General features: G+C 37.0%; 1 protein-coding gene across 1 annotated transcript in view; it reads right to left on the minus strand.

The window, feature by feature from the left end:
- The window catches only part of CC3H8orf34 (chromosome C3 C8orf34 homolog), a 405,008-nt gene that overhangs the window by 320,248 nt on the left and 68,329 nt on the right, over window positions 1-16,431 (minus strand). Inside the window, 1 exon segment of the mRNA XM_045454994.1 lies at window positions 3,808-3,955. Within this exon segment, the coding sequence (XP_045310950.1) occupies window positions 3,808-3,955 (148 nt within the window).

A 16,431-nucleotide genomic window follows, 5' to 3' on the forward strand; every position in this document is an offset into this window, starting at 1 on the left:
TTTTTATCTTCATAAGGTCCCAGTAATTCACTTTTGCTTTTAATTCCCTTGCCTTTGGGGATGTGTCAAGTAAGAGATTGCTACGGCTGAGGTCAGAGAGGTCTTTTCCTGCTTTCTCCTCTAAGGTTTTGATGGTTTCCTGTCTCACATTCAGGTCCTTTATCCATTTTGAGTTTATTTTTGTGAATGGTGTGAGAAAGTGGTCTAGTTTCAACCTTCTGCATGTTGCTGTCCAGTTCTCCCAGCACCATTTGTTAAAGAGACTGTCTTTTTTCTATTGGATGTTCTTTCCTGCTTTGTCAAAGATGAGTTGGCCATACGTTTGTGGGTCTAGTTCTGGGGTTTCTATTCTATTCCATTGGTCTATGTGTCTGTTTTTGTGCCAATACTATGCTGTCTTGATGATTACAGCTTTGTAGTAGAGGCTAAAGTCTGGGATTGTGATGCCTCCTGCTTTGGTCTTCTTGTTCAAAATAACTTTGGCTATTCGGGGCCTTTTGTGGTTCCATATGAATTTTAGGATTGCTTGTTCTAGTTTCGAGAAGAATGCTGGTGCAATTTTGATTGGGATTGCATTGAATGTGTAGATAGCTTTGGGTAGTATTGACATTTTGACAATATTTATTCTTCCAATCCATGAGCAGGGAATGTCTTTCCATTTCTTTAAATCTTCTTCAATTTCCTTCATAAGCTTTCTATAGTTTTCAGCATTCAGATCTTTTACATCTTTGGTTAGATTTATTCCTAGGTATTTTATGCTTCTTGGTGCAATTGTGAATGGGATCAGTGTCTTTATTTGTCTTTCTGTTGCTTCATTGTTAGTGTATAAGAATGCAACTGATTTCTGTACATTGATTTTGTATCCTGAGACTTTGCTGAATTCATGTATCAGTTCTAGCAGACTTTTGGTGGAGTCTATTGGATTTTCCATGTATAATATCATGTCATCTGCAAAAAGCGAAAGCTTGACTTCATCTTTGCCAATTTTGATGCCTTTGATTTCCTTTTGTTGTCTGATTGCTGATGGTAGAACTTCCAGCACTATGTTAAACAACAGCGGTGAGAGTGGGCATCCCTGTCGTGTTCCTGATCTCAGGGAAAAAGCTCTCAGTTTTTCCCTGTTGAGGATGATGTTAGCTGTGGGCTTTTCATAAATGGCTTTTATGATCTTTAAGTATGTTCCTTCTATCCTGTGTTCTCCATATTTAAGAGTCTCGTATGTTTTGTCCCCCTCCCTGTTCTTATATTATTTTTGCTTCCCTTCCCTTATGTTCATCTGTTTTGTACCTTAAAGTCCTCATATGAGTGAAGTCATATGATATTTGTCTTTCCCTGACTGATTTCGCTTACCATAATACCCTCTAGTTCTATCCATGTAGTTGCAAATGGCAAGATTTCATTCTTTTTGATTGCTAATACTCCCATCAAACAATCTCACTTCTTAATAAAAAGACAAAATTTTAGGCATCAGACGTAATCGTAATCCCACACTTGCTTCCCCCAGTCCATCTCCTACTTTACCTACAAATTTGACCACAATTTCTTCCATTGGTTATCATAACTTGCATCATACTGAATGCTACTCTGTGAGTCCTGCCTTGACCTGTCCCCAGAGTTTTAGACTCATATCTAACTGCTTGCTGGAAATACCTACTAAAATGCCCCATGGGAAACTCAAAGTGATCAACAGGAAGTGGACTTATTATTGTCCTTCATAAATTTACTCCTGTGTTCCCATCTTGCTTTGTGAAATATGCACGTATGATATTACCCAAGTCAGTAAATTGGGGGTTATAAATATCTCCTCCCCTCCTTCACCCTCTCCAAGCAGTACTTGTGCTGGTCAGAGTTCTAAGATGACTCCCATTATTTTTGCCCCTGACATTATGCCCTATATAATTCCCTCCCCTTAAGTGTAGTAGATAGGACCTCTGACTTGCTTCAAACCAACAGAATATGGTAAAGATGATAGGATGTCAATGCTATGATTATGCTATATTATATATGCTCAGTAGACTTGAATAAGAGAAAGTCCCTTGCTGATTTTAAGGAAGTCAGCTTCCATGATGTGAAAGCTACATGGCAAAGAACTGTGAATTGCATCTAGGAGTTGAGAGCAACCCGGGCTAGAATCCAGCAAGAAAACGGAAACCTCAGTCATACAGCCACAAGTAAATTAATGCTGCCAACAGTCTGAATAAATTTGGAAGCCAGATCTTTCTTATTCCAACCTCCAGATGAGAATGCAACCAGGCCAATATCTTAATTTCCAGCCTTGTGAGGTTAGACAGAGGATCTAGTTGCTCCAGGTGTGGACTTCTGATCCACGGAAAGTATGAGATCCTAAATGTGTGATGATTAAAACCGCAGAGTTTAACATACTACTATCTCTCCAGATACTACAATTTATAAATGTGGGCTCATACGACCTCACTGGGCTTGTAAGTTTCATATGGTCTGCCTTTACATGATGAGTGCCAATTTTGCACCTACAAACCAAAGTTCATGCCTATATACCCATGCTACTTAAAATCTAAACCCAAGAAAGTGAGGCCAGGAAAAAGCAAGGATTCTCTTTTATATGCCAAAAGTTCATATCCTAGTTTCCTATATAATGCAGATACTTCTGTATGGATAACTGATACCAGAGAGCTCTACATTTTTCAGAGGATACCCTATTCCCTACCCACTTGAGTGTGGCTTTGAAACATGGTCTCAGGAAGGTACCAGTATGAGAATATAGTCAAAGAAGACCAAAATCCTTTCATGGGATCTCATAGAGCATGAAAAGGATGAGAGAAGTGAAGAAGATGTCATTTCAGGAAAACATGTGGAGTTATGTAAAATAGATTCCCATGGGAATTAGGCAAGGAGTTGCCTACTGATGCAACAGGCATAGGGGATTTGGTTTCATAAGTAAATGCCAAACCAACAAGCTGGTACGTAGAAGAAAAAAACTGTCGGACACATTCTATAAGCGAAGGTCAAAGTCAAATCTACCCAGTTGTCTCAGTCAGTGCTTATTGGGGAGATGAGGCTATTGCAGACTTGGTAAGGTTGGTTCCCCAACGACCAGAGTAAATGAATCCACATAAGGGTGAACTTACTACGTAAGATAACAATGGGTGCCACGGGAAATAGAGAATAATCATTAGTTTGGACAAAGTGAAAGGTAACTTCGTAAAAATCTTTGTTTACCTTTCTACAGATAAGCTATAAGCACTGAATTCAAATTCTTTATGAAAAGAAAAAAAGTTAGTTTGAATTAATATGGAATGAAACCTTTTTGTGCAAATCTGAATCTTCTATTAAAATGGAATATACAGATTCTCATATCTTGAAGCCTGATACATAGCATAATATACAACAATACGTTCAAATTCAAGAGTATCTTATGGAAAATTAATTTTTTTTCTTTTTTATTTAAGTATTATTAACATACAGTGTTGTAGTAGTTTCAGGTGTACAATATAATGATTCAACAATTCTATACATTACTTAGTGGTCATCAAGATAAATGTACTCTTGATCCTTTTTATCTTTTTCACCCCTCCCCCCCACCTCCCCTCTGGCAACCACTAGTGTGTTCTCTGCATTTAAGACTCTTTTTTGTCTTTTTTCATTTGTTCGTTAATTTTGTCTCTTAAATTCCATACATGAGTGAAACTTTAGCATATGGGTTAAGTTACAAATGAATACACGAAACCCTTGGTAACCATTTACATTTATCCTATAATCAGAAAGATTATTGTACATTTTTTAATTAAATGTATCAAAATCAACTGTAAAATATATTTTTTTACTTACCTGCTATTTCACTTTCTGCCCAGAGAGCTGCAGATCCAGATAAAGTTCTTTGAAGCTGTCCACGGTTTCCTTGTTTAGACTGAAGATGGTCAATGAGAAATGGGATTGGCTGGTCAGGTGTCTCAGTTATTAATTTGGTCATTAATTCCTGAAAGCAAAATACAGCATATATGTGTATCTAATAATAATTGTGAACACTTACATAGTACTTACTATTGCCAGCACTGCTCTACCTACTTTATATACACCAAATGATTTAATCCTAATGATAATCTTTTCAGGCAGGTACAAGCTATTGTCCTCCTTGTGAGGAAAGTGAAGTACAGAAGAGTAAACTATGTTACACAGCTAACACACACATAGCCAAGAAATATTTACTTACATTTATTTTTCTTATTCTACTTGGCCAAAGAAATACTACAACTGTGATCTAAATTCTTTTAAAAATTATAGCCCAAGGGGCTCCTGGGTGGCTCAGTTGGTTGAGCGTCCGACTTTGGCTCAGGTCATGATCTCCTGGTTTGTTACTTTGAGCCCCGTGTCGGGCTCTCTGCTGACAGCTCAGAGCCTGGAGCCTGCTTCTGATTCTGTGTCCCCCTCTCTCTCTTCCCTTCCCCTGCTCGCATTCTGCCTCTCAAAAATAAAGAAACATAATAAAAAAACAATTTTTTAAATTATAGCCCAAGAATTTTAAACTTCAGATTACTATTTTGAGAAATACATTACAAACTAAACTTTTGGTAGACTTCACCATATACCTTTTATACAAACATTATTTTTTCCTTCTTAACCATATCCCAAAATGAAAAGATAAAAAAATTCGTTGGAATGAACATTAGAAGCAAGTTAACAAGCCACCGACTCACAGAAACCAAAAAATGTCTTAAACTAGTCTCCAAACAATATTTACTTTTTCCCAAAGCCCTGATGGGTAATCATTCTTCTTTTTTTTAGTGAGTTAAGCAATGGAGATTTCTCTACTTGCTGAAGCAGGCTGTTCCATTTTGGGGTAGCTATAATGATGCCTTAAATTGGGCAGAAAGCTGCCGAAGGGTGATATCTATACATTGTTTTTTTTTCTAGTCAGGAACAGCAAAGAGCAAGCTCCAATTTGTGGTCAATTAAACTGTTCTCATAAGAACAGCTGCCAAGCCATGTGGATATCTTTTGTGCCGTGTAACTAGGTTTGTGAATTTGTATGCACCATTGTACATTGACATCAGTCACGTTTCACCTTGCTAGTTTTAGCCCAGAATTCTAGTCTGTCAATTGTTATTTTCAGTTTAGATTCTGTGAGAAACAATGTCTTATGAGCGGGCCAGAAGATCAGATATTAGGAGTACTAACAGAAGGGATACTGGAAATTCCCCATCCCATTGTCTTTTTTTGTTGGTGGCCTATTTCTTCTGCCTTGAATGCTCTTCTCTCAGATGTTCAGGTGCCTGGCTTGTCATCATTTGTCTCTAATGATATCTTCTTAAGAGAAGCTTACCCTAACCCAACTTCATAAGTCTTTATCACTTCATTATCTTATTTTCTTCCTATCATTTAGCACTCTCCAGAATCATCTCATTTAATATTTGTTCATCTTTTTGTACCTGCCTCTGCTCATCCTCTACCGCAGAACTGAAAGCATGAGAGTAGAGAGATCTCTACTCTCTCCCTAGAGCCTAGAACTCTACAGAGCTCATAGCTGGAACTGAATGAATGAATGAATAAATGAAAAAATGAGTTCTTAGTTTACTGACCCCAGGTACATAATAGTAATTAAAGTCTCTTTTTGTCCTAATTAACAACAATTAAAGCATGCATAGATTTCTTAGCCCAGCAGAAAATACGCTTCAAATTTCCTATACAAGAAACTGCTGTCATGATATCTCTGGGATATTTGTTCACATTGCCAACAATCTAGGAACACACTGATTTACCCGAGTAGAGGCTAAATGGACCTTGTAGATGACAAGATTCCAAGGTGATCTCAGAGACATGGATAAAATAATTCACGGTATCTCAAAAACGTGCAGATTGAACATAGAGTTGGAGCTAAAAAGAGCAAAGGATTTCTACCACAAAAATACTATGTAGCAAAATATTCTACATTTTTTTTATATGCTGAAAAAGTAAGCAAGCAACCAGTTGGCACAGGTCTTCTTTATTTCTTTTATTTAAGATCTCAATTATTAATTATAACTAAAGAGGTCATTCCTATACTGTGGTTAAAGCAATGCAGGGTTCATTTAAACCCCAATTATACATCAGTGGAATGTAATTTAAAATATTTTGAGTTCTGCTTCTATAGATGTATCATATTCTATTTAAATACATCATACATTACAAATAATGAAAAAGAAATAGAAGAACCAACTGGATTACTCTTGTCACAGAAGGCCTGGGCACTCAGATAAAGCAAAATCAGGTCAGATAATAAAGCTTTAAAGCCACAGTAATTTCTAATCTGAAACCTCTGAAGATCTCATGCACTCCTTTTTACCTTTCAACTTAGATGGAAAGTTTCTGTGTCTATTTTCCTACTTTTAAAATAAAATAAAGTGTTCCTATATTGTCTTTAGAAGATGGGTCATACAGGGGCGCCTGCGTGGCGCAGTCGGTTAAGCGTCCGACTTCAGCCAGGTCACGATCTCGCGGTCCGTGAGTTCGAGCCCCACGTCAGGCTCTGGGCTGATGGCTCAGAGCCTGGAGCCTCTTTCCGATTCTGTGTCTCCCTCTCTCTCTGCCCCTCCCCCGTTCATGCTCTGTCTCTCTCTGTCCCAAAAATAAATAAAAACGTTGAAAAAAAATTAAAAAAAAAAAAAGAAGATGGGTCATACAGTCTTAATAAGCCAAGTAATTATTGTTAAATTTTAAAAATATCACTAGTCTCGTAACTAATTTTGGATATCCTTGTATTCCATTAATGAATATATAGTAAAGACACAGGATAAATTTAGTCATAAACAAAATGAAAATAGTTAATGTTTGCAATAGGGTATGTTGAGTACCTTGGCTGGACAATAGCCTAGCTTTAGATTATTGTATTTATAAAAGGAATTATCCTCCCACTCAATCCATGTATCCACCAACAAAGAACAAGAATAATTTTGAGCACTTGAACTGGATAGAAACCTCTCTTCTCTCAGACCTGAAAATTTAAATCCTTGTGTTTGCAAAGATGCTCTGGCAACAAAAAGGTTGATCTCCACCACCATGATCTCCTCCACCCAAGATTTATATACAAAGAGAACAGAGGGGCACACAGATTGAAGAAAAGAGAAAGGAGTCGTGCACCTGATGTCAGGCTGGAGATAGAAACCCGACGGCAGAAAAGTTTCACAAGGATTATTCACACAAGGAAGAAACTATTCCAGAACAGCAATTGGTGTCAGGTAAGGAGGCTGAACACGAGGAGGAAATGTTCTGTGCTTCCAGCGGGGGTACGAGGGATGGGGGCTTAGCTACAATTCTTACCATCAGTGCAAGAGCCGTGACATGAAATTCCCTGGGTGCTAGAACTTGACCGAGATGGAGATGCTGCGCCTGGCTGTCCGCACTACACTGGCCACGCGTGAGCCGTGCTGGGTGGCAGCCAAGAGAGCCTGCAGCGCGAGCTCCTACAAGGCAGGCAGGCACACTGCGCTCCCTTGAAGCTTCGTGCTCTACCTCTATGGAGGCCCGGCGCAGGCGCAGATCCAGACACACCCCAGCGCGCACCTTCAGACGAGCTGGCGTCGAGGGCGTACCCACCCGCTGACCCGGGAGCCCTAACCGCGTGCGAGCTCCTAGGGGGCAGAGTCCCTGGGTAACTTGATGCCTTTACTGCCTGGGGATGCAATCATCTTCGCAACTGCCCCAAGGAAAGCCACCGACAACGCTTTTTGGGGGGAGGCACCCCAAACCTGTCCTGGGATGCAAGCTTCCTGGAAGGCCGGAAATCAGGGCACACCCTGAAGACGCCTCACCACCACCACCCCGTCCTGTAGCCCCAGAGCTGGCTGCAGGGTGTCAGGATATCCCTGTGTCTCCGGAGCCTCGCCCCTTGCCAGAAACCTACCCCTCCTGCCCCGCCCAACAAACATACCGCGAGCCTCCACCCTCAGAGCCTATGGGGATGCTGGAACCACACCGTGGAGTTGCTCCCCAGCTCTGAGGACAATGCACCGGGCCCCGACTTCCAGCTCAATGACGAAAGCCCTCATAGAGCTCAGACCGACAGCTCAATGGCTGCCCTGAACTTGGAAAAGATTTGGAGAGGGCATGCCTTCGCCTCTTCTACTAATGGCCTTGCCTGCCCCTTTTTCACCCAGGAATCCGGCCTATAGTGTGGGGCGTCCTCCTAATTTGCTGCTTCAGAGATTTTCAAGTCTTCCTTTAGCCAAGGATCCCTGGGAAATGTTGGTTGTGGGCACATAAAAATTGAAATAACAATGGAAGTGGTAATAGCACTCCTGCCCTGGAACAAAAACATTTGTGGAAATTTTAGTCTAAGGACCTGGGGATTAATAAAATATAGGTATTAATTTTGATGTGATCTATTTGCACTCAGAGGCTTAGTTAAATTTGAGGCATTCAAGTTACAAACAGAATGTATTAACTGTCACCAATGGAGGATTTCATTCATACTTAACTAAGATCAATAATATTACTAATGTAAACGAAATGCAAAAGACACAGGATAAGGTAATGATTACACACCAAAGCTTTGAAATCAGATGGACACTTTAAGTCATCTTCTACTTATTAGCTGTTTGACTTTGGGTAAGACCATCACTTTAACATTCAATACTTCATCTACTAATTGTAAATGATAATACATACTACCTAGAATCATAGAGTTGCCAAGAGGATTAAATAAAATGATTGCAAAGCATTCATAAAGTGCTTGGGATATATGTAGCCTACACTGATAGGCTGGAAACTGTCTCCCAGAATCTCCTTTATATGATCTGGGTTAAAGTTTCCTAGTGTGAGGAATTCATAGGAGACTTGGGAAATAGGAGAGAGAAGCAGAAGAAATTATTCTCCAGAGTTAAATGCAAGCATATGTGGGGCAGATGAGAGATTCACAGAAGTTTCCCAGCAAGTTTGTAGAAACCACTGCAGACTGGGATCACTCTGGAAGCTCCCAAAGATACTGGGGAACTGCAGCAGCTTCCAGGCGAGCATTTGAGAGCCACCTGCTTCTGTGTTCCAGGCAGAGATCTTCAGGGTCACCGCCTCCTGCCTTTGGTGAAAGCCGCACAACCTTCAGCAGCATTTCCCTGGCCTCTGTGCCCCCCCTTCTAACTCACCATCACATAAACCCTGTAAGACCCAGATACATAGAGTGGCTTCTGTTTTCCTGACTGAACCCTTAATGATCCACCCAAAAGATGTGTTAGCTAATATTTTCACATTTATGATTACTTTGATCTATTTGCATCATAATATTTTATGTTTATATGTTATTACTACTACTATCATTACCATTTCTATCACATTTTTATAGCATACATTTTTGATGCTATATATGCATATTGCATCTTTTTATTGGCTTTATTTTTCTGGTTATGAAACTAATAGATGTCCTCTTAATATAGTTTATTATCAACTACAGTCTTTAACTTCATGAATATACTATATATTGAGACAGTCCCCTGCATTAATAGCTGTTTCCTTGTTAATTACAATTCCATTACTGGTACCAATTCAAATACACTAATTTTAAAAATATACATAGGAAGATAACGTTCTTTTAAAAAATTTTGAAAAACTACAGAACATAGATCATTAAGCAATTACTGGATGCAAACATGTAAAGACAAATGGAATTCAGGGCTATTATAACTAATAATAAGACAACTGTGTACTATATATGACATTATCAAAATTAACGAGCTAGAAAATGAATACTCACGATGACTGTCTCAAAACACTATTTATTTTAATGTCCAAGCAAAATCATGAGTGAGGAGGTAGCTCATCACAGAGTCATTATTAAAACTGGAATAGTAATCAGCTAATAGTAGAAATTATTTTAATAAAAGATCATTTCATTTAATGAAAGCTATGGGATCCCTTGGTCAAAAAACAAACAGAAAAGCACATATGTACACACAAACACCAAATTTAACATAACATTACATAATATTTTGTTTATCCATCCATGGGTTTCACTGACTCCAAATTAAGAATCCTTGCTCTGGGTCCCAGAGTATACAGACAGTATGGCATTCTGCCCCAAAATTACTTTACTTAATTACTTCCTTGGGATTAAGTTACATTTTATTTCATTACCCTAACAGGTAAGTACTACTTTTGTTCCTCTTAACCTCAGGAGAAAGTTATCGAGAAACAAATCCATTTCTAAAATCTAGCTTTCTCGTTATATAGTCCTTTTGTTAAATCAGTAAATATGCAGGACATTATACTCCATTATGGAGGTGGTGTCAATCAGATATATTTTTTACTCAACACCCATAAATATTTTAAATATTAATTCTATATGGAACATTATTATATGTAGAATGTTATTTTAGTTTGAAACTGTTTTAGGATCTGATGGTTGAATTAAGTCTAAATCTGCACGTTTGAATTTTTTTCTTTTTAATTCGATCTTATTAAAATTTGCATTTGAAATCTCAACCTTTTGAACACCGACTCCACCCCCCTACCCAACTAATGTCATATATAGGCAGGTAATGGACACTGGGCTACCAAAAAATTCATGAGAGAATGTCCACTTAAAATTCAGTTGTCCCAGAAACACTTTTCTGAAACATTTTAAATTGATGTCACCATTCCTAGTTGATCAAATCCCATTTGGTTTCCACCCACACCGGAACCCATGCTTTCCTTTCTTTCCTTCATTTTATCTGAATGGAAGTAGAACAAGGAGGTTTTTGTTTTGTTTGTTTTGTTTTGTTTTGTTTTGTTTTTTTCCCCTGCCTCGTTACACCTTTAATGCAATGTTATGAGTTTCGCCTTTGGCCAGGAAGAAGTTCCAATGCAGCATCTAGGGATCCATGCACAAGTGAGAAGGGGACAAGCATCTGTTTCATGTTTTTCTGTCAAACCCTTCTATTCATAGAACTCAAATTATCTGCTGGTCATTCAGCCTTCTTCTACCTCAGAACCATGCCCACACCTGCCCTAAACTCACTTCCCTCATTCCCAATCAAAACCAAGATTTCATTGGAACAATGATCTCAAGAGAAAAGGAAGCAAAGTGAATAGCAGTGATTAAACTATCATGTATTGAATCCAATATGTACAAGTGTCAGGTATTTTACATAATCATTCACTATAAATTAAAGGCTTGTATACAAGATGCACAACCCAACTAGCGTACGTTCACTTTTACAAAGGTGTTTGTTAAATCCTTGCGTATTTCTGGTTACCTGCCCCTCATCAATAACCCACCAATGCAAACCAACACACACACACACACACACACACACACACACACACACACACACACAACAATACAGGACTAGGAAAAAGAAAATCTGTATTCCTATTTTAAAAGGCTCTTGTCCCTTTTTAAATATAAGTTAATATACAATTAGGTTTATAATACTCATTTATAATAAGTAATAAAAGGCATCTAATTAGCCTTGTTGTGTATTATGGAATATAACCTAGATAATCTAGGGAAAGTAAGAAGTAAGTTGTTTTATAATCCTTTTCATAATATAGGCAAATAAGTAAATCTAACCAGTGGAACTATCGAATGATGACAAGTGATGAAATATTTTGTCTAATGTCTACTAATCTTTCCTCTAATACACAAGTTTCCTTTCAGATTAAATTATTGAGTATTTAGTATCTACTTTGAGAAAATCTTCATATAAAAGTACAAGCTTATAATTAAATTTCCAGGAAAATATCAAGGTTCCCAGTGAAAAATATTAACATACCACATGGAAATATTTTCAGTTAGGGTATTATATTGTTCAACATAAACATCTATCAAAGCAACTTATTTGGTGTTAGGTAGGAATTTCTAGAGTCTTACTTGAAAATACCGCTGTAGGAGTAAAATATAGGGATACTCAGCAGAAATAATAAAGCACTTCCAAACTCAAAGAAATTAATTAAATCAACCCATGATGGAAGTAGCAGATGTATGTATGTACGTATGTATGTATGTATGTATGTATGTATGTATATACATATGATAAGAAGAAGGATGTCTCTCAGTTGAGTATGAATTTATTTGTTTTAGCCTTTCATCATTTGTAAAGAATATGTAACAAAAACAGAGTCTTCAGCATGACAGAATAATGAGGAAATTTAATAGTACGTGTCCATTACTTCCTCTTACAACTAATCATCTAAGGAAAGGATGTACACATTTCTGTCTCTATGGCAAGCATAACTTTAAATTGTTGATGGATAGATTGGACTATCATAGGTGAACACGGCTACGTAGTTAAGTCCTAACTCTATTCTAGCACCCTAAGAGTCATAAATCAAGTGGCCTATTTCTAGAACTTACATTTTTCTTTCATTAATCTATTTGCCAAACTTCACCATCATTACAATATCTTAATGGCTATACAATAAATTCTGATAGCTTGAGGAAAAATTCATCTGATCTTGTATCACTCACTTTTCTATTTATTTTGTCAAGATTGTTCATTTTTCTCCTTTGGATTAACAAAAATTCATTCAACTTTTCCTTATGCTAATCTGAAAGTCTTACACACCTTTAATATTCTTTTTGTGACTTTCCAGAGATGATAAATTAATACTGACTTAGCCGCATTAAGTCATTGGTCCTTTCCCCTCATCTCAGATTTTGCAAGGAACTTAGAATACTTTGATTCCATTTATCACCCCTGGCATTAGCATACATTTGTATGTATCCACATATTTACTATTTTTATTGCTATATTTCTTCCTTCATCTCCAACCATCCATCTGGGATCATTCTCAGCAACATAAGGAATACCTTTTATTTTAGTAGTGCCAAATTCTGTGGGGTTTTTTTGTACCAGCCATCTTTTTTTTTAGACCTAAAGATATTTTCACTGAATCTAACTATATATTGGGACTACTTTCTTTCCATTTTCTCTTGCTTCCATTATTATTTTTGAGAATTCAGCCACATTTCTTTAAAGAAAATGTGAATTTTCTAAGGATGTTTTTAATATTTCCTCTTTTCATTACTTATTTGCAGTTTTTAGGAGTATATTTTGAAATTACTATAAATTCATAGAAAGTTGCAAAGATATGTACAAAAAGGTTCATGCACCCTTCATCCAGCTTGCCGCAATGTTAACATCATGCAAAACTATAGTATAATATCAAAACTAGGAAATTGACATTGGTACAATCTGTAGAACTTATTTACATTCCCCAGTTTACATGCATGTGTGTGTGTGTATGTGTGTAGCTCTACACAATCTTACCACATGTGGAGATGGTTAACTGCACCATCATCACAAGACTCCTTCTTGCTATCACTTTATACTCATACCCTCCCACTCCCATGCTCCATACCTAAGCCCTGGCGACCACATTCTATTCTCCATTTCTACAATTCTGTTATTTCACAATGTTATATAAAAGGGATCATGAAGTATATATCCTTTTGAAATTGACTTTTACACTCAACACAATTTCCTTGAGATTCATTCGAGTTATATTGATAAGCACAAGAATAAACAATAGTTTATTCTTTTTTATTGTTGAGTGTTATTTCCAAGATGTGAATGTACTATAGTGTGTTTAACCATTCAGTAATAACTATCAATAATCATTGAAGGACATTTGGTTAGTTCCACATTTTAAGTATTATGAATAATGTTACCATGAACATGCATGTATAGGCTTTTGTGTGAACATACATTTTCATTTCTCTGGGACAAATGCTTAAGAATACAATTGTTGGGTTGTAATGCTAAGGTCATTCTTACTTTTAAAAGGAACTTATAAGCCTTTTTTGGAGTATTTTACATTCACACCAGCAATAAATGAGTAATTCTAAACATTCTTATAGGTTTATAATGATACCTCATTGTTGTTTTAATTGCACGGTGGCTGTACCAGTTTACTTCCCACCAACAGTGTAAAAGGGCTCCCTTTTCTTCACATGCTCACTAATACTTAATATCTCTCTTGTCTTTTGACAATAGCCATTCTAGCAGGTGTGAGGTGATATCTCATTATGGGTTTCGTTTGCATTTCCCTGATGGTTAATAACACTGAACATCTTTTTATGTATCCTTTGTCCATTTGTATGTTGTTGGGTTTTTTTGTAAAAATGTCTCTTCAGGTCATCTATTTTTAATCATATTATTATTATTATTTTGCTATTGAGTTGTATGAGTTTCTTATATTGTGGATATTAATTCTTTATCAGCTATCTAGTTTGCAAACATTTTTTCCCATTCCATAGGTTGCCTTTTCATTTTGTTGATTATTTCTTTTGCTGTGCAGAGCTTTTTAGTTTGAAGTAGACCCAATTTTTTATTTTTGCTTTAACTGCTTGTGCTTTTGGTTTTATATACAAAAATTGTTGCCAAGACCGATGTCAAGGAGCTTTTCCTTTGTTTTTCTTCTAGGACTCTTACAACTTCAAACCTTACGATTACATTTTTAATCCATTTAAGTTAAAGTTTATGAGTGGTGAAAGACAAGGATCCAATTGTACTCCTTTTCCGTATGAATAACCAGTTTTCCTAACACTATTTATTGAAAAGACTATCATTTCTCCATTGAGTATTCTTGGCTCCCTTATCAAATATTAGTTAACCATATATGCATGGATTTATTTCTGGGCTCTCTATTCTATTCCATTGATTTACAGTGTCTGTTTTCATGCCAATACTACATTGTTTTGATTTCTATAGCTTTGTAGTCTAATTTGAAATCAGGAATTGTAATACCTACAGCTGTGCTCTTCTTACTCAAGATTGCTTTATCCATTTCGGGTTTCTTGTGGTTTCATGCAAATTGTAGTATTTTTTTTCTATTTCTGTGAAAAATGACATTGGAATTTTGATAGGGATTGTACTGAATCTATTGAGGTTTTGAATAGTGCAGACATTTAACAATATTAATTCTTATAATCCATGAACATGGGATATGTTTCCATTTATTTGTGTTCTCTTCAGTTTCTTTCATCCAAGTTTTATAGTTTTCAGTGTACAGATCTTTCACTTGGTTAAGTTATTGCTATATATTTTACTTTAGAGGTATTGTAAAGGAGATTATTTTATTTCTTTTCCCAATAGTTCATTGTTGGTGTATAGAAATGCAACTGATTTTTATATTGATTTGTATCCTGAAATTGTACTGAATTCATTTATTAATTCCAACAGATTTTTGGTGCAGTTTTTAGGATTTTTTTATACATAATATTATGTCATGTGCAAATAGAGACAATTTTACTTCTTTCTTTCTGATTTGGAAGTCTTTTATTTCTTTTTCTTGACTAACTGTTCTAGCTAGGACTTTCAGCTAGGACTAACTGTTCTAGCTAGGACTTTCAAGATAAGTGTGGTCACCCTTATCTTGTTCCTGATTTTAGAGAAAAATCAGGAACTGATTTCACCACTGAGTATAATGTTAGCTGTGGAATTGTCATACATAGTCCTTAGTTTATTGTATGTTCCTTCTATACCCCATTTGTTGGAAGTTTTTTACCATGAAAGTTGAATTTCATCAAATGTTTTTCCTGCCTCTATTGGGAGTATCATGTGATTTCCCCCCCTTCATCTGTTAATGGGGTATATCATGTTTATTGGTCTGCATATGTTAAACCAACCTTGCAACTCAGGGATAAACCCCACTTGATCATGGTTTATAATCTTTCCAATGTGTTGTCAAAATTCAGTTTTCTAGTAATCTGTTGATAATTTTTGCATCTATATTTATCAAGTATATTGGCTTGTGGTTTTCTTATAGGGTCCTTATCTGGATTTGGTATTAGGGTAATGCTGGCCTCGTAAAATGAGTTTGGGAGTGTTCCCTCCCCTTCAATTTTTGGAAGAGTTTGAGAAGAATTGTCATTAATTCTTTAAAAAAAAATTTTAATGTTTATTTTTGAGAGAGAGAGAGACAGAGGGACAGAGAGTGAACGGGGGAGGGGTAGAGAGAGAGTGAGACACAGAATCTGAAATAGGCTCCAGGCTCCGAGCTGTCAGCACAGAGCCCAACACGGGCTGGAACTCACAAACAGCGAGACTATGACCTGAGACCATGACCTGAGCTGAAGTCGGAGCTTAACTGACTAAGCCACCCAGGCGCCCCTGGCATTAATTCTTTAAATGTTTGCTAAAAATCACCAGCATCTTGGGATGCCTGGTGGCTCATTCGGTTGAGCATCCGACTCGCTTTCAGTTCCGGTCATGATCTCGTGTTTCGTGGGTTCGAGCCCCATGTCAGGCTCTAAGCTGACAGCAGGGAGCCTGCTTGGGTTTCTCTGTCCCTCTCTCTCTGTACCTCCCCTGCTTGTGCTGTCTCTGTCTCTCTCAAAATAAGTAAATAAACTTTAAAAAAAATTTTTTTTAAACCACCAGCATCTCTTTCATTTGTAATTCTTATTATTGAGTCCTCTCTCTTTTCTTCCCTTGGTTAATCTAGCTAAAGGTTTGTCAATTGTGTTTATCTTTTCAAAAAACCAGCTCTTCATTTCATCGA

Source organism: Leopardus geoffroyi, chromosome C3 (assembly GCF_018350155.1).
Source record: "Leopardus geoffroyi isolate Oge1 chromosome C3, O.geoffroyi_Oge1_pat1.0, whole genome shotgun sequence".
NCBI classification, from domain to species: domain Eukaryota; kingdom Metazoa; phylum Chordata; class Mammalia; order Carnivora; family Felidae; genus Leopardus; species Leopardus geoffroyi.